The sequence below is a fragment of the Schistocerca americana genome, chromosome 2 (assembly GCF_021461395.2).
Source record: "Schistocerca americana isolate TAMUIC-IGC-003095 chromosome 2, iqSchAmer2.1, whole genome shotgun sequence".
In the NCBI taxonomy this organism is placed as follows: domain Eukaryota; kingdom Metazoa; phylum Arthropoda; class Insecta; order Orthoptera; family Acrididae; genus Schistocerca; species Schistocerca americana.
In genome coordinates, this window is record NC_060120.1 from 356,273,856 (window position 1) to 356,298,190 (window position 24,335).

Below are 24,335 nucleotides of genomic sequence, written 5' to 3' on the forward strand. Positions count from 1 at the left end.
GGCCAACACACGGCATCATGGTGTGGGGAGCGATCTCCTACACTGGCCGTACACCACTGGTGATCGTCGAGGGAACACTGAATAGTGCACGGTACATCCAAACCGTCATCGAACCCATTGTTCTACCATTCCTAGACCGGCAAGGGAACTTGCTGTTCCAACAGGACAATGCACATACGCATGTATCCCGTGCCACCTAACATGCTCTAGAAGGTGTAAGTCAACTACCCTGGCCAGCAAGATCTCCGGATCTGTCCCCCATTGAGCATGTTTGGGACTGGATGAACCGTCGTCTCACGCGGTCTGCACGTCCAGCACGAACGCTGGTCCAACTGAGGCGCCAGGTGGAAATGGCATGGCAAGCCGTTCCACAGGACTACATCCAGCATCTCTACGATCGTCTCCATGGGAGAATAGCAGCCCGCATTGCTGCGAAAGGTGGATATACACTGTACTAGTGCCGACATTGTGCATGCTCTGTTGCCTGTGTCTATGTGCCTGTGGTTCTGTCAGTGTGATCATGTGATGTATCTGACCCCAGTAATGTGTCAATAAAGTTTCCCCTTCCTGGGACAATGAATTCACGGTGTTCTTATTTCAATTTCCAGGAGTGTACATACTTTTTAGCATATGACTCTAAAGCCAAGGGGGAGGGGGGCACAGAATAGTATATGACTGTCTCAGTGCCCTTCCGCAATAATATTCACTCAGTTTTATCATAATAGTTTTAAATTATAGAAATGGTTTACGTTTTTAGAAATGATGTTACCACTGTAAATGTCCCTTAATTTTAAATGAAATGTTAGCTTCCAAAATTGCCTGATGATGGTCAACACCTTAGGCAGAAATTACTTTTGTATTAATATTTTCTTCTATGACTATGCACTATTACACAATGAGTCAAACAAGGTAATTCTCTTGCTTTTAGTAAATTTTATTTTGTTGTCATTTGTACAGATGAACATTCAACTAATTTCATGCTTTGGATATGAACCTCATAGGGCATAAGATAGTTTTTCATTATATCTCAGAGCGTTTTCATATTAATATTCATTTGGCTCAGTATAGAAATGCTATAAAATTTTATTGATTGTAGAGGATGTTTCCATGCACCCACTATAACTGGTTTTAATTCACCTATAAATCAGTTACCAACAATATGTAATGACAGTAACATTCCAGAGACAGAATTTGTTATTCGCTTAATATTTGGTCTGGGCTCTGAGTAATCGTAATTACATGTACGTTTTGACTTACGCATGAGAATCTTAACCTAATCTTATAACCAGTAAGCATGACAGCTTGTAACATATAGAGTGTGATTCAAAAAGAAAGAACAGATTTCAGTTGTTTATTAGCTGCAGAATGAAAGGAAAGCTTTACAAATCTGTGTTGAGGCCCATGATACTGTATAGCATAGAAACTTGGCCAATTACAAAAGCCCAAGAGAAAAAGATGGAAGTGGCAGAAATGAGAATGATAAGGTGGATGAGTGGGGTTACACTAAAGGATAAACTAAGGATGGGTACATCAGGGGAACAGTGGAAGTGGGGTCCATAGGGAAGAAGATCCAAGAAAGTAGGCTAAGATGGTATGGACATGTGCAGAGAAGAGGAGAGTACTAGGTGGGGAGAAGAATTGAAGACCTAAAAATCGAAGGACCAAGGAGAAGAGGAAGACCAAAACTGAGATGGAAGGACAAGGTAGCAGGGGACCTATGGAAGAAAGGATGGCTCAGAGAAGAAGCACTAGATAGACATTTATGGAAGAGAAGGATCCAGCAAAGCAATGCTGACCCCACATGATGGGGGAAAAGGCTGAGATGATGATGATGATGATGATGATTAAAGATAAACTATGAAAGACAGAAACCCATTGCACATATCACTGGATAGAGGAAGGTTTAAATTTTATGTTCGCACAGATACTATACTACACACTCAATTTGTGCATAATGCATTGTTCGAGAAACATCACAACGGAAATCCATTCCAATCTAAACATGAATCAACATGTCCTCATTCATTGAATAGACAGCATCAACAATCTGATTTCTCAGCTTTTGAAAAGTAGCTGCAATAGGTGGGAAAAATAATAACGTCTTTTATGTGCCCCCACAGAAAAAAAATCGCAAGGTGTGAGGTCTGGTGACCTGGGCTGCCAAAAGCAATGAACAAGACCTTGTTGTCCAACTCTTCCAATCAAACATTGTGGGATGGTGTTATTATGATAATGCCACAACTCAAGGTGAAAGTGGTGAATAAAAATGAAATCATTGGTATCTTTATGAAGTTTGGTATGTAACCAATTTTGCAGCATGTTCAGATATGATATTTGTGTCACAGTTTCCTCTGCAGGAAAGAAAGGTTTGCTAGAAAGTTGCAAGGTTCATGAACTTTGTGAACAGAAGCACCACAAAACACATTCAGTTTTGGAGAGTCTCTTTCATGTCTGATGATGATGCCATGATTTTATAACCTCCAAATTATGGCAGTTTACTTTATGTGATGTATGGAATGTTGATTCATCTGAAAAGACAAGTCATTCAGAAAAAGTGTACTCTGCCATATCCTGGAGAAACGAAATGCAAAATTCAGACCTTCTGTTATGGTTGCCAGTATGTAACTGCTGCAGTAACTGCAACTTGTAAGGCTTCATATGTAGGCATCATTTCAAAACACATCAAGACTGTTGTTTGAAGCAGTTGAAATTCCTGGCTGCCCATCTAGTGGGCTTCCTAGGGCTCCATGTGAACGCGTCTCAGATATGGTCGACATTTTCATTAGACAAGCATGGCTGACCAGTGTTCTTCGCTTTTCATACACAATTAACTTCCATGGATTTTGTAGCCTATCATAAATATGCATTTGCAGTGATGGTTTCTTGCTGAATCGATGATGGAATGCACAGTGCACTTGAATATTGGATTGACTTCGTGCAAATTCTAACACACAAAATGATTTCTCTAGTGGTGTAGTCACCATGTTGCTACAAGCAGCAGTGCAGCTTGAACCTTCCTTTATCCAGAGACATGCTCAATGCCTTTCTATCTTTTATAGTTTCTAATAAATGATTTAAATCATTCTTTCTTTATGGACCACCCAGTACTTTATGAGAAATGCTGTTATGTTGTATATGCACTGACATGCGGAATTTTTAAAAATGTTACAAAGCCATCCTAAAGCCAGAGGCTATTTTGTTCATAACTGCTAATCATATTTGGCTGTATTTCAACCATCCATTATGATGGATGCTCAGGTGATTCATTATAATGTATACTCCTGTGTAGACTGAGAGCAGAGATTTAGTTATTTCAGAAATTCTGCGATGACAGTATTTGGTTTGAAACTATCTTTGTACTCATGTTAAATGTTTTAGGGAAAATACTGAAAATACAGATTACTATTAACAGATCTACATTTGCTTCATGAGTTTCCCAATTAAAAGTCCATTAACACTACCAAATGCAATATTGTTTCCCTTTACATTATGCTACACTGATAGACACAACAACTTAAATTTTTATGATAAAACTGGATTTCTGAGTTCTAGTTGTCAGTTTCTGATCATATAGATGAAGATCAGCTATTTGCAAAATTTTTGATATCTGAAAAGAGTATTTATTTCATTATGCAGTGATAGGAAAGTCATGTATTTTTAGTCAAATTATAAGGTAATAAACTATTCTTATATGATTCAAAACATATTCATTATAGGATAACATTAATACCATAAACTATCATAAAAAACAAAAATATTCATATTTTAATATTATAAAATGCAAAGACATTCACAGATACTACATATACAGGGTGGTCCATTAATAATGAGCGGGCCAAATATCTCATGAAATAAGCGTCAAACAAAAAAACTACAAAGAATGAAACTCGTCTAACTTGAAGGGGGAAACCAGATGGTGCTATGGTTGGCCCACTAGATGGCGCTGCCATACATCAAACTGATATCAACTGCGTTTTTTTAAGTAGGAACCCCCATTTTTTATTACATACATAAAGAAATATGAATGTTTTAGTCAGACTACTTTTTTTGCTTTGTGATAGCTGGCGCTGTAATAGTCACAAACATATAAGTACGTGGTATCACATAACATTCCGCCAGTGTGGACGGTATTTGCTTTGTGATACATTACTCGTGTTAAAATGGACCATTTACCAATTTCAGAAAAGGTCAATATTGAGTTGATGTATGGCTATTGTGATCAAAATGCCCAATGGGTGTGTGCTATATATGCTGCTTGGTATCCTGGATGACATCATCCAAGTGTACGGACCGTTTGATGGATAGTTATGTTATTTAAGGAAACAGGAAGTGTTCAGCCACATGTGAAACGTCAACCACGACCTGCAACAAATGATGATGCCCAAGTAGGTGTTTTAGCTTCTGTCGCGGCTAATCCGCACATCAGCAGCAGACAAACTGCGCGAGAATCGGGAATCTCAAAAACGTCAATGTTGAGAATGCTACACCAACATCGATTGCACCCGTACCATATTTCTATGCACCAGGAATTGCATGGTGACAACTCTGAAAGTCATGTACAGTTCTTCCACTGGGTACAAGAGAAATAAAAGGATGATGACAGACTTTTTGCACGCGTTCTATTTAGTGACAAAGCGTCATTCACCAACAGCAGTAACATAAACTGGCATAATATGCACTATTGGGCAATGGAAAATCCACAATGGCTGCGATAAGTGGAACATCAGCGACCTTGGCGGGTTAATGTATGGTGCGACGTTATGGGAGGAAGGACGATTGGCCCCCATTTTATCGATGGCAATCTAAATGATGCAATGTATGCTGATTTCCTACGTAAAGTTCCACAGATGTTACTACAAGATGTTTCACTGCATGACAGAATGGCAATGTACTTCCAACATGATGGATGTCCAGCACATAGCTCGCGTGCGGTTTAATCAATATTGAATAGCATATTTCATGACAGGTGGATTGGTCGTCGAAGCACCATACCATGGCCTGCACGTTCACCGGATCTGACATCCCTGAATTTCTTTCTGTGGGGAAAGTTGAAGGATATTTGCTATCATGATCCACTGATAATGCCTGACAACATGCATCAGCGCATTGTCAGTGCATGCGCGAACATTACAGAAGGCGAACTACTCGCTGTTGAGAGGAATGTCGTTACACGTATTGCCAAATGCATTGAGGTTGACGGACATAATTTTGAGCATTTATTGCATTAATGTGGTATTTACAGGTAATCATGCTGTAACAGCATGCATTCTCACAAATGATAAGTTCACAAAGGTACATGTATCCCAATGGGACAACCGAAATAAAATGTTCAAATGTACCTACGTTCTGTATTTTAATTTAAAAAACCTACCTGTTACCAACTGTTCATCTAAAATTGTGAGCCATATGTTTGTGACTATTACAGCACCATCTATCACAAAGCAAAAACAGTGGTCCAACTAAAACATTCATATTTCTTTACATACTACACGAATATGTAATAAAAAATGGGGGTTCTTATTTTAAAAAACGCAGTTGATATCCATTTGACCTATGGCAGCGCCATCTAGTGGGGCAACCATAGTGCCATCTGGTTTCCCCCTTCAAGCTAGATAAGTTCTGTTCTTTGCAGTTTTTTTGTTTGTTGCTTATTTCGTGAGATATTTGACCCGGTCACGATCAATGGACCACCCTGTATAATATTCCTGAGCAGTGATACAGCCTCTTAGACTCTTCCATAAGTCTACACTAGATAATATGTTCATAAAAACACAGGACAAGTGGAAATAATGTTTTATGATTATCTGTGTGTATGTATTACAAATATGACAAGCACTCATTCATCTGATTATTAGATATTAACATTTTAGAAACACAAATTTCAAAATTTTATATAAAGAGAGTAGATTAGCTTACCTGGGCATGTGCAAGAGCAGCCCTGGCTCGCAGCATGCAGCGGTCAGGTGGTTGACTTGTTATCCAAGGCCCTATGACATGCACCGGCCATGGTTTAAACCCTGGATCTGGCCATGACACTCCAGGCAATGTGCAGCCTCCTGGCAATGGCTGCCCCCCTGATGGTCGTCGTAACAGATCTGGTGTCTCCAACCCTGTAGTACATGCACTATTTATTGCATCTGTTACAACAGATCATAGTTTTTTAGGCTAATTGCTGTCCACCTGGAAAAGACAGGGAGTTTATTTTGTGTTAGATATTAGTTCCATCTTACTTTAGAGCAATCACTATTTGAAAAATGAAAGATTCCACAGGTTTCTGTAATACATTCAACTTATCAAGAGTTTGCTCTTGACGTGTTGACAATAAAATTAGTTAGTGTTTCCATAAGAGCATTAATTTCCTATTTTATCAGGAAAAAAACACTTGTCTGATATTATTGCATTAGCAATGTTTCTTTGGGTGTGTTCAGCAATGACAGATATTTTCACCATTATCATCTTGCTTCGAAACAGTGTATTTTCAAATCAGTATTTTTATTTGCAAATATTTTAAGTATTTACAAACAAAAGAAAATGCTCTTTATTGGACCAACAGTACAGATATTTGTCTGCATTAGATGTAGATAAAGGTTATAAAAATTCCAGAAAGAATCTTTCACTCCGCACCACATTGTGCACTATTTTTAAACTTGCTGGCACATTAAAACAGCATACCAGATCAGGACTCAAACCAGAACTTTTCCTTTTGTGGGCAATCATCCTATCAAATGAACTATCTAGGTATGACTCACAACTTGCTCCCAACAGCTTTACGTCTGCTAATACTTCTCTACTTCTTTCTAAGTTCACAGAACTTCTCCTGTACGCCATGTGCCACTAGCCATCCTGCAAGAAAGGATTTTGTTGAGAAATGGTTGAGTCACAGTGTAGGGGATAATTCTCAGGACGAACCTTCCATCCTGCTATTTTTTTATCTTAAACTTGGGCGTGCAATGTGACATGTTTCCTCAAAATCAGTGAACACAATGGCAATCAACAAGTAGTTTACTACAATGTGGTCTTGTACTGCACAGGAAGGCTAGGACAGATGAGTTGCTGCACAGTCTCACATAAGATGCAGTGATTTGAGTATTTCTGCGTAAATTCTAGAACCACTCTGCCTTCCACCATCTCGAACACACAATATTTTAGATGTGAGTGGGAAAAAGGAACCCTTCCTACTGCGCGTCACCTGTCTGTGTGAGCAGGTCTGAAGTTAGTCATGAGAAGACTGTACACAGCGGTCGAATGGCACCGACAAGTACTTGTCGGTCGATCAATGGAAGTTGTAGAAAGCACAATGAAGAACCAAGGAACTTCTGTGTTATTCTTACTGTTTTGTAATGGTGACTATTGTTAGTGACAAAAGAACAGTTGAGTTGAGAAGATTTTTAGAGACTCTTAACTTGGACTTGCTAGAGGCAAGACATGTAACCCTGTTGTAAATGTTACTTAATGGTGTCTAAGGGGAGACAACACAGGCGACTTACAAGAAGTCAAATATTTATGTGAGAAATGACAAGTTGTTCTTTATGGAAGTTGAAATATACTGAGAGTGAACTAAAAGTATTTCTTCGAGTACCTACTTATTTCACGAGTAGAGAGAAAGAGAGAGTCTTATATGTTTCTTTAACTAGCATCATTCTTTGGAGATGAAGTTTTTAGAGATTCCAGTAGCAGTCTAACCAGAGAGGAAGATCAGCTGCGCATTCACGAGTAAGTTGACGCGTGTAAAAGAAGTGAGAAAGTTGGACACATACTTCACCATTTTAAGTCGTCCAAACCATTAGAACATGACGACCAGTGTGTAAGGACTGAAGGAAAAAAATGAATTTTGAGATGAAAATGAGAGAAAAAGATATCAAGTGTTGCCATAGCAACCGAGCATAACAAGACAAGAGAACCAATAAGAGAAACTGGAGTATACGAAGGAGAAAATTTGTAAATGCAAATAAGGGAGAAGACGTGAGAAAGTCACAACTTGAAAAACTGGAGAGAAGATCTCGATGTATTACACTGAGAAGAGATACGTCTAGAACGATACGACTACGAAGATCTGGTGTAGGGAGTATACAGCTCTCACACGCATTGTAAGGACGCAGACATGGAAACCAGCCTACATCAAACATTGCCGGCACCAGCTGCTGTTCACTGGTACTGACCTACCGTCACGTCCACTCACCTACGCTGCAAGAAGTCTACACCGGGTGAGTGCAAAACAAAACTTTAGTACCTTAGTAAGTAGTGACACAAACTACTGAGTGAACTTTATTAGTGTAGTTATTATACTTATAGTTAATTTTTAAATGCTCAGAAGGTCTAAAGCTTGTAAAATCATGGATAACATTCAGCAAGTTGGAGAAATTTCAGAACCAGCCATGGCTATGAAAATTACCAAAGAAGGGCCTGACTGATCTGAGTTACTAAATCTGATTAAAGCTCAGAGTATACCATTTAGGCTCAATGAATTATTGATTACAAGATCAAAGTCTTAAATTAGACTCAATAAATACTCAATTAAACGATAAATTAGATGATCAGAGTACAACTTTAAATGCTAAGACTAAAGTTCTCAATAACCAAAGCGAAACCTTGAATAGTCAAGCAACAAATATAGGTTTATTAAATGCCAAGGTTGATGCACAGAGTAGAGAATTTAGTAATCTATGCGAAGGCATGGATGCTTTAAAGACTGAATTTGATACCCTGAATAGTAAAGTTGAAAATTTAAAATTACATTTAAAGAATGAACTACCTAATTCTTTGAACATTCATGTAAATCAAATGTTTACTGAATTCAAGCAAAAACAGAATGATAATTTTTGGGATTTGATAAAAAAGTTAGAATTTGATATTGAGGAAAAATGTAATACAGTAGAAAGCGAAACCAATGAAAAGTTAGGATAATTTGAAAATGTATGAAATGTTAAGTTTGATGCTGTAAAGCAGGGATTGCATACTTTGAAAGAGAGTGTTGTAAGGCAAGATAAGTTAATGCCAATAATCCAGTCACAAATTGCAGGTGTTAATACATGAGTAGATAATGCAGAAAGAAACTTCAAAGAGAAACTAGTCCACTCAGACATCATAAATGTAAGAAGTTTGGAGGAAAAGGTAGAGAAAATGAAAAAACGAAAAGTTGCCACGAGAGTAACCTCTGGAAATGTATCGCCTATTGTTTCTTCTGAACTTTCAGATACCCAAAAAGATATAGATGATTTGTGGAAAGAATTTAAACTTATCCGGGATAAAGTAGACAAGAGGGTGACTTCTCCTAACATGGTATTGACTAGTGAAATGGTGACTGATATACAATGAGAGGCCGATTCAGGATTATCCGGGCAATTCCCTGAGTTTACACCAGATGGGGATGTACATCTGACTCATTTTTTGAAAAGATTCAACCAGGCTTTGCCAAAGAACTGGGAGGATTCTAAAAATATTGAATATTCTGTGAGGTACATTGTAGGGGAAGCCTCAGAATGGGGTACTGTAAATATTGAGAAGTTTTCTCCTTGGGGAGACTTCCAGAAGAAATTTAAAGAGAAATAATGGTCTGCTAGTGCACAAGAGAAATTAATATCAGATTTGTGGGACCCAAAATATTAAAATAATACATGAGGTGCTATGAAAAAGTATTTAGACTGGCATCTAACATGGGTGAAGTACTTAAATAAGCCAATGGAAGAAGAAGGGCTAGTGAGAATTTTAATACGGTATTATCCATTTATGCAAGGAAAGATATATTATGTAGTGGTTGGAAAACAGTAGAAGAATTGTTGTCCTTTGTGGATGCACTTGATGCATTAAATAAGGACTGCAATGAAAACTTACACCAAAGTGGTAGTCTGAACTACAAAATTTACAGTGGTAATAACTAAATAAAAAAAAAGCATGAGGCTAACCTACTAGAGTACATCAGTGCAACATAAAAAGTGGTAATGGCAATTATCAGAAGAAGCATCCACCTTCGAATTTAGGTCCAAAAACTTCACAGGAATATGTACCAAGTAATAACAGGATACAAAGTGGTAACATAACATAGTATCTTGATATGGTAACTACCTTTGAATACTAATAATGAGGAAAACGTAGTGCGGTCTGGGTCCAGGGCCAGGGCCTAGGTCATGGAAATACACTAGGAGGCTTTAGTCCATACAAGTATGTTAACTTTACCTACAAAGGAATGGTTGCTACTGGAAGAACCAAGCTTGACTACCAATAATCCACAACCTATAATAGCAGGGACCATGGAGAATTCTAAGGTTAACATACCTATACATTCAGGGAGTGAGGTCTCCAACACATTCTTTACTTCACTACAGACTAAACAACACTTATCATTATTACAGTGACCGGAGTTTACATACTTGGAATAACAGGAACAAAAAGTAAGATTGTAAAGTATGAGACTCAAGTGAACTGCGGCATTGGAAATATATTATTTCATCAAACACTGTTAATAGTAGAGAATATCAATAGAGATGTATTGTTTCGTTTATATTGGCTATTAGAGTTTAAAGTTGTCTTGAACTTTGACGAAAATCTTCTATGTTTTGTTAAAGGGGACTGTAGATATTGGACACCATTTGTGACAGGTAGCTATATGGGAAAACAAACAACTGAGTGTCAATGTCTGCAATTAACAGCTACAGCACAACTGTCACCAAAGATGGATAACGAAGATCAAGTAACACCTCGAATTGACATACAGGACAAAGTTAACGAATCTCTAATATTAACCAATCAACAAAAGTGAGATTTACATATAATTTTAATGGAGTATGAAGTAGCATTCTCTGATTGTCCGTGTAACATCAATGACTATATATGTAAATTCAAAATCAAAGATGACACTCCATTCTTCTGTAAGCCATATCCAATACCTGTAAGTTTGAAAGAAGCAGTTACGGAGGAAATTAACAAAATCATTGATAACAGTATAATAGAATGTAGTTCCAGCATCGTGAATAACCCTTGGGTTCATGGTGAAAAAAGCTACAGGTGGAGTATGATTAGTGTTGCACACTCGCACATTGAATAAGCATATAGAGTCAGAAAGAGACAGACCAATTAATATTGATGAATTGTCATCTAAATTTGAAAAAGCAAGGTTTTTTAGCATGATAGACCTGACTGCAGGATATTGGCAAATAAAATTACACCCAGAATCCAAAAAGTATACAGCGTTTCTGTTTGATGGTAAATTATATCATTTCAATGTACTGCCGTTCAGACTTAACATTTATGTATCCATATTTTTACATGCACTGGATGAGGCATTAGGGAGAGATTTATTAAGGGATTTGATAATATATGTAGACGATATCCTAACAATATCAGCTACTTGGGAAGAACATTGTATCACCGTATGCAGAACTCTGAAAAAAATTAAAGAGAAAGGTATTACAGTGAATCTATCAAAATCGTATTTTGCACGCCAAGAGCTTAAGTTTTTAGGTTATATTGTAGGGGTGCAGGGAATTAGACCAGACCCTGAGTGCATCCAAGCTATTAAAGAATGTCCACACCCTAGAAATGTAAGACAGGTGAAGGGATTTATAGGAATGGCCGGATACTATTGACAGTACATACAAGGTCAATAACTGAATGACCCAAGAATTTTATGTTTATTAAGGAAGGGAGTACTGTGGATTTGGGATCAAGAGGCAAATGATGCATTTGAAAATGTCAAAAGTGCACTTGTTCAATCACCCATATTACATCATCTGATTATGGGCGAACCATTTAAAATTTCAACAGATGCATCATATTACAGTATTGCTGCAGAACTTTCCCACGGAGAGTGGGATCTAAATAACGGAGAACACTAAACCATAGCTTTTGCCAGCTGTAGTCTAAATAAGTAAGAATTAAATTACATGGCTACTGAAAAAGAACTGTTGGCAATTGTATGGGTATCCAAAAATTTCGGACACCAGTATAGGGGTCAGAAATCCATGTTTATACAGATCATCATGCTCTATCCTTTCTAATAAGTACTTCATTGTTGCACAGTAGATTAATGTGATGGATGCTTTTCCTACAGGAATATGATATTAGGATATAATATGTAAAAGGTTCCAAGAATATTGTACGGGATGCTTTGTCTAGGTTACCCACAGGAATGAAAGAATTAAAATGTACAGAAGGACCCAGCATTATTTTTGCACTCAATTTGATCTCAGTAGAATATCCGAACATCAGGGTACAAGAGATGGCTCAAATAATAGCATAAAATATTCATCATGAGCCCTATTTTACAGAAATGTTTTCTGCATGTATCCCAAATTCCTTAACTCCTAATCAAGACGAAAAATGGAAAATTATAGGTCATAATTTGTTTTGGAGAGATAGCGTGACACCGCAATGTTGGCGCTTGTGCATTCTGAAGGTAGTGGAAGATGCACTAGTGTGGTATGTTCATACAAGATATGGACACTTCGGAATAAAAAAGTGTATAGCCCATATTAATAAGTTCTATTATTTTAAGAAGTTAGGGTATAAGATAGCATCTTTGATTAAAACTTGTGAAATCTGTCAGAAGGTGAAAGAGAATGATACTCCTGTGAAATACAAAATGTATCCGATTATTCCTAAGTCGTTACATGATCTCGCAGCAGCAGATTTTTTTGGACCAGTTCCAAAAGGAAAGGGAGGAGTGACATACATTTTAGTCATCAAAGAGTGTTGGTCAAAATATGTTAAACTATATCAAATCAAAAGAGCCAATACGCAGACAGTTATACACTGTTTATAACAATACTTTCTGGAAGTAGATAAACCAAAATGGTTTCTACGAATAATGGCCCACAATTCATGAGTAACGAATTTAAAGAATTTCTAGCATGGGAAGGTATTTGTCAAGTGTTAATATTCAACTATAACCCATCCTCAAATCCATGTGAACGAGTAATGAAAGAAATTGGAAAACTATGTGGTACCTACTGCCATGAAAAATATACTTTATGAGCAAAGAAAATTAAAGGCTTTGAATTTATTCTGAATGAATTACCACATTTGTCAATTGGAATGACACCTTTAGAAGTAACAGGCAAACCCTTTGTATAAGAACTGCTGATTAAATGTTTTAATTGCCCTGAACAACCTACTGTCGATTCTGGACTGAATCAGGAAATAGTTTCTAAGAATTTAATTGAAAAAGCAGAACTAACAGTAAGTAAACATAATGAAAAAGCTGTTGAACCTCAGTACAAGGTCGATGACCTAGTTCTAGTAAAATGACATCTTCAAAGCTCTGCCCTGAAGAAAGAGACACACAAATTTTTCCAAAAACCTGAAGGACCATACCGGGTGCAAACGATAATCCATCCTAAGACATTATTTTTAGTAGACCCTACAACTGGAACAGTGAAGGGGAAGTACAATGTAAAAGATGTAAAGTTGTACATATCCCCCAAGCACGTTAACGTTCTAAGTTAACGGGCGGAGTGACGACCGTCGGACCCCGAGTTCTTTTTGGTGTTTCTTCCATAATAGTTTTTCTGCACTGAATTCCTATAAAAGTATTCTGTTATTTATCCCCCAGGGACGTTAACATTCTAAGTTAATGGGCAGAGTGACAACCGTCGAATCCTGAGTTGTTTTTGGTGTTTCTTCTATAACAGTTTTCCTGCACTGAATTCCCTTCAAATCTTAAAACTATTCCATCACCCCAAACTCAGAGATACTATGAAAAAAAAAATTGTACCTGCTAGTTTTTGTGATTATGTCATCCACAATGGTCCCTGGTGGGGGTTTCCTTGTTCCATTCAGTTAGACAACTAACAACCTCTGGCTCCCTATATAATCTCTTGTGGAACTAAAGAAGCTTCTGGATACATGCTGCTGGTACTATTATTTATGTGCCCTGCAAGAGCACACATGAGGTAGAGATTTGCACAGTGCATTCACACCTACCCGTCCCCAGGCCCTTCAGTCCCGACTTTGCTCAGCTGTAGCACGAGGTGGAAATTTGCACACAAGCTGTCTCTGGTTCCCATCCTTTGGCATAGCTGTGGGAACAAGTTATATTATGTTCGCCGGGTCAGCTCTTCTCTCCCTCGGTTTCGACTGGCATAGTCTCCAAGTGTATTTAGGTCATGTTTTTGCTCGAAATGGTCTCTGTATGTAATCTCTTCACCAGTTTCTTTGCAAACCTGAGTGTAGAGGTCTTGGTGAAATCAAGGTCATCAATTTTGTATGTCCTACTGATAAAAGGTGTCATTGTGATGACTCCAACAATGGTTTTCTGGAAAGCTGCCTGGTAATCCCTTTATTTGTCACATATTTCTTTGTAAATATGGAAAACCGTGTCCTGGCGCATAACTTTCAAAATAATTTCTGAATTCATGAGAATACTATTCTCATACTGAATGTAATATAATTGGGCCAAAGTTTCAATTTATACTTCTTGGCGCATATTTTTCTTAGTGAACTGAAGGAAATATTAAGTTAGCAGAAAATATAATATTGGCTGACTAATTAAACAACTGTGATAATACACTACATAGATTTTCTACTTTCTACAGAATATTTTATACCTTTTATGAGATGTGATCTAGATGCGAGGGTTTGTATCAGTTTTGAAAGGGGTGGGTATTGTGGATAGAAGCATGGTTAATGAGAACACATAAATCATGACTAACACAAAACACACACCACACCTTTGAAACAATCCTCGCAAACAAGTGTGCCTGATTCTTCACCATTTGCCATTTCCATGTGGTTGCTAAGATTTCCTTTGGGGACCTCGAGGGTGAAGGTGGGAATGTCTGTTCTGTAGGAGATGATTTAACACCAAACCTCCTCCGGTGTTTCACTCAAGTACCTGTGAGGTGTCACTCAAGTACCTATGAGGTAGGGATCCTGGGGATGGGGGATGGGAAGGGTTTCCTGTCTTTGGGGCTATCTTTGTTTCTCTTCTTTGATCTTAGCAACCATTTCTATTTATTTCCTTTCTTACTTCTCATTTGAGGATCTATCTATTTTTCTCTCTTTCCATATGCACATACTTCTATCGCAGAAGTTCTTCCTAGTTACTGTGGTTTCTAATGACCTAAATCTTATCTTCAGATAAGAAGGCCGAAGAATCAGACTACAAGATCACACACAGAAAATTACATTTAAACACAAACAACAAGATTATTGACTAGAAACCTGTCGCGATGTGAGAACCGTCTGGTGTTGTAGCGGAAAGAATAAGAGTGCACAGGGAATCATACACATACATATATATACATGGATATGAAAACTATGACAGTTCTACATCACCTATATATATATATATATATATATATATATATATATATATATATATATATATATATATATATATATATATATATATATATATATATGACTTGAATTATATGTAGACATAGTATCTACTAAGAGTATAGAAGTTGAGAAGTAGAGGAGGACTCTAGGGATCAAATGAAGTATTAAGAAGTATATGCAAAGTGTAGAGTAGATTTGTAGCCTTACTAAAAAATACTTAATTATAGTATACATAGGAACATATACTGGGGTAATGAACCATGAGGCCTACTCAGAAAGGATAAGGGGACAAGGGGGATGTACCCGGCATTTGCTAAGTATATAGGGCAGGCGTACCTATATGGAGATACAACGACCTGTGGCCTAAAAAATAGGAATGTTTCATAAAGGGGCATACCTACCAGAATGGAAAGAGGAAGTGCACTCATATGGTCAACCCACAGGCAAGGTACAGGTACTGAACCTAGCAGAAGGGGACAATATCATGACAGAAGTCACACATTTTATAGGAATTATTCTGGAAAGTATGAATTATACGAGCACAACAAGCATTATTACATTTTATGTAAGTTTATGAGTGTCAAAAAGAACACTTTCATGTTGCCCAGAGTTCCTCCAAACTACAACAGATAATAAATGAGTATGTACTTAGGAAAGCTAGTACAAAAGGTGAGAACAGAAAGTAGATTACTCATGTGTCATGAAAACCTGGAGTTTATGATTGGAAAGATAGCAGAAAAAAAAGAAAAGGACAATATAGCCCACACGATTCCTATATATTAAAAGAGTTGACTAAAATCTTGAGTGAAATGCTCACTTTTTATTACCAAACTAAAACGAGAAAAGAATAGCTAAATAGTAAGCAAAAGGTTATTCACAGTTATTGAAAGAAAAGAAATGTATACTGTTAAAATGTGAATTGTTATTATAAGTGATATTAATGTACATAATAATTATGTATAAAATATCGCATGTTCGATCTGAAGGGGAGGGTGATATGTAGTGATTCGAAAATTTCTGTGTACATTCTAGAACCACACAGCCTTCCACCATAGATGTGAGTGGGAAAAAGGAACCCTATCTACTGCACGTCACCTGTCTCTGTGTGCAGGTCTGAAGTTTGTCGTGAGAAGACTGTACACATGGTGGTCGAATGGCACTGACAAGTACTTGTCGGCCAATCCATGGAAGTCGTAGTGAAAGCACACTGAAGAACCATGGAACTTCTTTGTTATTCTGTGCTGTTTTCTAATGCTGACTATTGTCAGTGAGAAAAGAATAGTAGAGACTCTTAACTTGGACTTGCTAGAGGCAAGACATGTTTCTGATTACTGGGTTATAGAGACGTGATCGTTAAGCCAACCCCACTGTAAATGTAACTTAATGGTGTCTAATGGGAGTTGACATGAGCAACTTACAAGAAGTCAAATATATATGTGAGAGATGACAAGTTGTTCTTTATGGAAGTTGAAATATACCGAGAGTGAACTAAAATTATTTCTTCTAGTACCTATTTATTTCACGAGTAGAGAGAGAGAGAGAGAGAGAGAGAGAGAGAGAGAGAGAGAGAGAGAGAGAGTCTTATATGTTCCTTTAACTAGCATCATCCTTTGGAGAAGTTTTTAGAGATTACAGTAGCCATCTCATCAGCGAAGAAGATCGGCTGCACATTCACGAGTAAGTCAACTCGTGTAAAAGAAGTGGGAAGGTTGTACACATACTTCACCAATTTAATTCGTACAAACCAATAGCAAGGCAACACATGAAAATATTTTGGTTGATGGAAGGAATGAAAGTCAATGTGCATGAGCTCAGATATGACCTCTTCAGGAAAACACGATTAATTGAACATATTTAGCAATGCTTTTTATATGTATTTTCTAATGTATGCCAGCAATATTCTAATTTTTAAAGAGATTACTCATCAGACATTTTTGAATGATCTGAAGGTGTCCCTTACAGCTTCCAGTCTTTTGTATATATTGCACAAAACATTTTTCATAAACTGTTTTACACATTTCAGTCTTGTATTTTCCCTAAAATTATTTGCCCTAAAATTTTTCTCTTTTATGTCTGTTTCTGTTGTAAAGTTGGTATATCCTGTGTGCTGCAGCAGCTGTCTCATTAATTTGACCCAACCTGTCTGATAACTTTCATGGGCTCCTTTCCTCATATACTGAAACTCAACAAATAAAAAAATTCCACTCAATATTGTTCTACTCCTTTTAATAACAATTTTGTTGTCTTTCCACTAACTGTACTTATGTAAGTATAACACATACAATGTAATACTTGAAATGATTTTCTTCCTAATTACATAATATTTCATGTAATTTCATGATGGGTGTAATTTCATAATGGGTGTCTGTCTTCTGTTTTTGTTTTGAACGGCCAGTGTCGGTTGGTCACAGTCAGTGTGCTCTCTGCCACCATTGGATAAGCAGCTGCAGCAGCAAGTCGTATACTCCTAGCTCACTCATTTGTTACATAGTTTAATTCTTAATTTCTTTGCGTGTTTTTGGTACTAAACAAATTCATTAATTTCGGGCGTATTATAGTATTCGAGGGTTGTAGCATCGCGTTTTAGTACCTGAACAGCGTAAAATCGCATAGTCTCCTTCCGCCGCCGAGCAGTGTGTCAGCAGTGCGCAAGTAGCAGCATTACTGCATTTACTAGGCAATCTTGTATTTTTAATAACCGTTTAAATTTTGTGTTGATTTGTTTGCGCTATCTGTAGATTAGTTCAGACGTTCTCTGCACAACAGTTTTTAGCATGGATAGGGACTGCAACTGCTGTGTTCAGATGCAGGCTGAGTTGGCATCCCTTCGCTCCCAGCTTCAGGCAGTGTTGGCTTCGGTCACACAGCTTGTGGCTGTTGCCAATGGGCATCACTATGGGGGTCTGGATGGGGGTTTGTCGGGGACAGCCAGCTCGTCCCACGCATCCCCCAATCGGACTATGACTGTGGTTGCCCGGGATACTGCCCGCATTGAGGCTGATCCCTCACCTGTGGTAGAGTGGTAGGTCGTCTCGAGGTGTGGCAGGGGGCGAAAGACATTCCGGAGGGCTGAATGGAAGGCCTCTCCCCTTTGTCTGACAAACCGGTTTCAGGCTCTGTCTCAGGCTGATACTGATCATCGGCCTGACATGGCTGCTTGTCCTGTTCCAGAGGTTGCCCCTCAGTCTGCAAGATATGGGCGGTCGCAGAGGATGGGCTTACTGATAGTTGGGAGCTCCAACATCAGGCGCGTAATGGGGTCCCTTAGGGATATGGCAGCAAGAGAGGGGAAGAAATCCAATGTGCACTCCGTGTGCATACCAGGGGGAGTCATTCCAGATGTGGAAAGGGTCCTTCCGGATGCCATGAAGGGTACAGGGTGCACCCATCTGCAGGTGGTCGCTCATGTCGGCACCAATGATGTGTGTCGCTATGGATCGGAGGAAATCCTCTCTGGCTTCCGGCGGCTATCTGATTTGGTGAAGACAGCCAGTCTTGCTAGCGGGATGAAAGCAGAGCTCACCATCTGCAGCATCGTCGACAGGACTGACTGCGGACCTTTGGTACAGAGCCGAGTGGAGGGTCTGAATCAGAGGCTGAGACGGTTTTGCGACCGTGTGGGCTGCAGATTCCTCAACTTGCGCCGTAGGGTGGTGGGGTTTCGGGTTCCGCTGGATAGGTCAGGAGTCCACTACACGCAACAAGCGGCTACACGGGTAGCAGGGGTTGTGTGGTGTGGGCTGGGCGGTTTTTTAGGTTAGATGGCCTTGGGCAAGTACAGAACAGGCAACAGCCTCAACAGGTGCGGGGCAAAGTCAGGACATGCGGGGACCAAGCAGCAATCGGTATTGTAATTGTAAACTGTCGCACCTGCATTGGTAAAGTACCGGAACTTCAAGTGCTGATAGAAAGCACCGAAGCTGAAATCGTTATAAGTACAGAAAGCTGGCTGAAGCCAGAGATAAATTCTGCCGAAATTTTTACAAAGGTACAGATGGTGTTTAGAAAGGATAGATTGCATGCAACCGGTGGTGGAGTGTTCGTCGCTGTTAGCAGTAGTTTATCCTGTAGTGAAGTAGAAATGGATAGTTCCTGTGAATTATTATGGGTGGAGGTTACACTAAACAACCGAACTAGGTTAATAATTGGCTCCTTTTACCGACCTCCCGACTCAGCAGCATTAGTGGCAGAACAACTGAGAGAAAATTTGGAATACATTTCACATAAATTTTCTCAGCATGTTATAGTCTTAGGTGGAGATTTCAATTTACCAGATATAGACTGGGACACTCAGATGTTTAGGACGGGTGGTAGGGACAGAGCATCGAGTGACATTATACTGAGTGCACTATCCGAAAATTACCTCGAGCAATTAAACAGAGAACCGACTCGTGGAGATAACATCTTGGACCTACTGATAACAAACAGACCCGAACTTTTCGACTCTGTATGTGCAGAACAGCGAATCAGTGATCATAAGGCTGTTGCAGCATCCCTGAATATGGAAGTTAATAGGAATATAAAAAAAGGGAGGAAGGTTTATCTGTTTAGCAAGAGTAATAGAAGGCAGATTTCAGACTACCTAACAAATCGAAACGAAAATTTCTGTTCCGACACTGACAATGTTGAGTGTTTATGGAAAAAGTTCAAGGCAATCGTAAAATGCATTTTAGACAGGTACGTGCTCAGTAAAACTGTGAGGGATGGGAAAAACCCACCGTGGTACAACAACAAAGTTAGGAAACTACTGCAAAAGCAAAGAGAGCTTCACTCCAAGTTTAAATGCAGCCAAAACCTCTCAGACAAACAGAAGCTAAACGATGTCAAAGTTAGCATAAGGAGGGCTAAGCGTGAAGCGTTCAGTGAATTCGAAAGTAAAATTCTATGTACCGACTTGACAGAAAATCCTAGGAAGTTGTGGTCTTACGTTAAATCAGTAAGTGGCTCGAAACAGCATATCCAGACACTCCGGGATGATGATGGCATTGAAACAGAGGATGACACGCGTAAAGCTGAAATACTAAACACCTTTTTCCAAAGCTGTTTCACAGAGGAAGACCGCACTGCAGTTCCTTCTCTAAATCCTCGTGCAAACGAAAAAATGGCTGACATCGAAATAAGTGTCCAAGGAATAGAAAAGCAACTGGAATCACTCAACAGAGGAAAGTCCACTGGACCTGATGGGATACCAATTCGATTCTACACAAAGTATGCAAAAGAACTTGCCCCCCTTCTAACATCCGTGTACCGCAAGTCTCTAGAGGAACGGAAGGTTCCAAATGATTGGAAAAGAGCACAGGTAGTCCCAGTCTTCAAGAAGGGTCGTCAAGCAGATGCGCAAAACTATAGACCTATATCTCTTACGTAGATCTGTTGTAGAATTTTAGAACATGTTTTTTGCTCGAGTATCATGTCGTTTTTGGAAACCCAGAATCTACTATGTAGGAATCACCATGGATTCTGGAAACAGCGATCGTGTGAGACCCAACTCGCTTTATTTGTTCATGAGACCCAGAAAATATTAGATACAGGCTCCCAGGTAGATGCTATTTTTCTTGACTTCCAGAAGGCATTCGATACAGTTCCGCACTTTCGCCTGATAAACAAGTAAGAGCCTACGGAATATCAGACCAGCTGTGTGGCTGGATTGAAGAGTTTTTAGCAAACAGAGCACAGCATGTTGTTATCAATGGAGAGATGTCTACAGACATTAAAGTAACCTCTGGCGTGCCACAGGGGAGTGTTATGGGACCATTGCTTTTCACAATATATATAAATGACTTAGTAGATAGTGTCGGAAGTTCCATGCGGCTTTTCGCAGATGATGCTGTAGTATACGGAGAAGTTGCTGCATTAGAAAATTGTAGCGAAATGCAGGAAGATCTGCAGCGGATAGGCACTTGGTGGAGGGAGTGGCAACTGACTCTTAGCATAGACAAATGTAATGTATTGCGAATACATAGAAAGAAGGATCCTTTATTGTATGATTATATGATAGCGGAACAAACACTGGTAGCAGTTACTTCTGTAAAATATCTGGGAGTATGCATGCGGAACGATTTGAAGTGGAATGATCATATAAAATTAATTGTTGGTAAGGCGGATACCAGGCTGACATTCATTGGGAGAGTCATCAGAAAATGTAGTCCATCAACAAAGGAGGTGGCTTACAAAACCCTCGTTCGACCTATACTTGAGTATTGCTCATCAGTGTGGGATTCGTACCAGATCGGGTTGACGGAGGTGATAGAGAAGATCCAAAGAAGAGCGGCGCGTTTCATCACAGGGTTATTTGGTAACCGTGATAGCGTTACGGAGATGTTTAACAAACTCAAGTGGCAGACTCTGCAAGTGAGGCACTCTGCATCGCGGTGTAGCTTGCTCGCCAGGTTTCAAGAGGGCGCGTTTCTGGATGAGGTACCGAATATATTGCTTCCCCCTACTTATACCTCCCGAGGAGATCACGAATGTAAAATTAGAGAGATTAGAGTGCACACGGAGGCTTTCAGACAGTCGTTCTTACCGCGAACCATACGCGACTGGAACAGGAAATGGAGGTAATGACAGTGGCACGTAAAGTGCCCTCCACCACACACCGTTGGGTGGCTTGCGGAGTATAAATGTAGATGTAGATGTGAAAATTTACCAGCTGCTGATGATGCTTGTATATTTAGTTTCATTGAAAACTTTATTAATTAAAGGAAATGAATAACAGAAATAGTTACAACAAAATGTAATGGTGAAATCCAAGTGAGTTGTGAGAGTAACATCAGTCATCAGAAACCTTTGAGTGACCTGTTTCAGTTTTCCTAAGACTAACTTAAAAGATACTTATAATTAAAGGTCAGTCACATCCAAATTTACTTTTGCCAAGTAAGACTATATACTCGTTCCAATCCAGTATTTAACCTTATACTTTTGTTGGCTTAATTTTTCTGAACTAGATAATGCTCTTATTATTGAGTGATGCCCTTGTTTAAAAATTTTCATAAAATAGCAAACTTTCAAACATGGCAGCTTTACTTGGAAGTAGATTATTCATCCTGTAGCCATCCAGTGTACTAATAAAATAGTACTGAAAACTTTTGTATTTTTCCAACAAACCATCTTTTAGCTAAACCAAAACATTATTGGAACTTATAAATCATCTCCAGTGGTAAATTTTCATCCTGCAGTTCTATGAACTATAATGTAATTATTAAGAAAACAAAATTTTACTATACCAGTCTTTATATATAAAATCTCCCCCAACCCAAGAATCTAGTCAGCCACCAATATCTATTCGGCAAATATCTTTATAAGCTTCGTTTGTTATTATGCACATGCAAAGTGTCACCCAGTCTGCAATTAAGATTTGAGTTTTTATGTTTGCCATATGGAATGTTTTCAATGGTTCAGTATGAGAACTGTGCATAATAGACTACTGTCTGAAGAATATGATATGCAGAAAAAAAAGAGAAATAAAAAATAAAAAGATCTGATTTGCCAAAAATACGAAATAGTGAAAAATTCAACTCAGGCATGATGTGTTTGTAATTTAACTGTATGGATAAAAACAAAGTAATTTAATGTAATGAGATTTCATTTCTGCATGCCTCACTGAGGAACTTTAATCTACAAATAGGTTAGTACACTTACGATATTTTTTCTAGCAGCTTTTCCTTTTTGTTATTCACCTGTTGACTTAAATTTTTCATTATTTTATGGCAATGCATTTCAAATTATTCCTGTTTTTTCTCATCCATATTTCACATGATCCATATCTCTTACCACAATAGTCTAATGATAGCAATAAAGCACCCCCATCAATTAGCTTTGCTAAGAAAGGAAAAGTGCAATTTCACATAATCAAAAAGATGACTTAGTCACACTATTCAGAGAGAAGTTATCGTACTAATCATGGGAAGAAAATTGTCAAGGACATACAGTATATAAGAAATTTAATTCCGTCCAAAAACATATCCTTATAATACTGTATATCCAGTTATCTTTTATAGCAGGTCAATGAATATCACTAATGAGGGCTTTGAAATGCACTAAAAGCTAAATTACAAAATTCTTCCCTGTACAATCAAGAAAATAAAAATCATGCAGTACCCACAAAAATGGAAAATTCTGAGAACAAAGTAAAAGCATTTTGGAGCGTAATTAGACATGAAATGAATAAACTGAAAAAGGTAAATGATATCTAGTTCACTGACGACAGTAACAGAAAGGTAGATGATGTTATTTTCAAATCATTGTCCAATGAATTCAATAAATTCTTCCTAACAGCAGCTGAAATCACAAGGAGAAAAAATGGATACCTGATCTATCTGGAAACAATTGTGAAGTGGTTGGAAAACGGTGCTTTCACCGGTTATTAGGGCTTCACATTCTATTCAAGTAAGAAACATGTGAAGAATGATATGCACATGTAATAAGACTGATCTTGTCTTCATAGTCTCTACGGAAGCCATATGTGTTGTGTTATATTTTAACTTTATACATACACTTTCATGGGACAGTTTGTGTCTATCTTCAAGCATTTGCTACTTCAGTTTTTTCAACATCTCTGTGACACTACTCCATGGATCATACAAACCTGTGACCGACCATGCATATTCAATTTCCTCCATTATACACCTTTGGGGGACACACTTGAGCAATAATCTATGGTTGGTCGAACAGGTGTTTTGTAAGCAATGATCTTTGTAGACTGAGTGCATTTCCCTAGTCTTCTACCAATGAATCAAAGTCTGCCATCTGCTTTGCCTACAACTGAGCCTATGTGATCATTTCATTTCATATCCATATAAATTTGTTATCCCTAGGTACTTGTATGAGTTGCCCAAATCCAACTGTGACTAACTGATATTGTAAGGTGACAAAAGTTATGGAATAGCAATATGCACATATACAGATGATTGTAGTGTCACATACACAAGGTATAAAAGGGCAGTGCATTAGTGGATCTGTCATTTGTAGTCATGTGATTCATGTGAAAGGGTATCTGACATGATTATAGCCACACGATGGGAAGTAAAAGATTCTGAACACAAAATTGTAGTTGGAGCTGG

General features: G+C 38.4%; 1 protein-coding gene across 1 annotated transcript in view; it reads right to left on the reverse strand.

The window, feature by feature from the left end:
- Positions 1–24,335, reverse strand: part of LOC124594011 (guanylate cyclase 32E-like) — a 491,656-nt gene that overhangs the window by 48,657 nt on the left and 418,664 nt on the right. Inside the window, exon 21 of the mRNA XM_047132363.1 lies at positions 5,917–6,110. Coding sequence (XP_046988319.1) covers positions 5,917–6,110 — 194 coding nt within the window. The remainder of the gene's footprint in view (positions 1–5,916; positions 6,111–24,335) is intronic.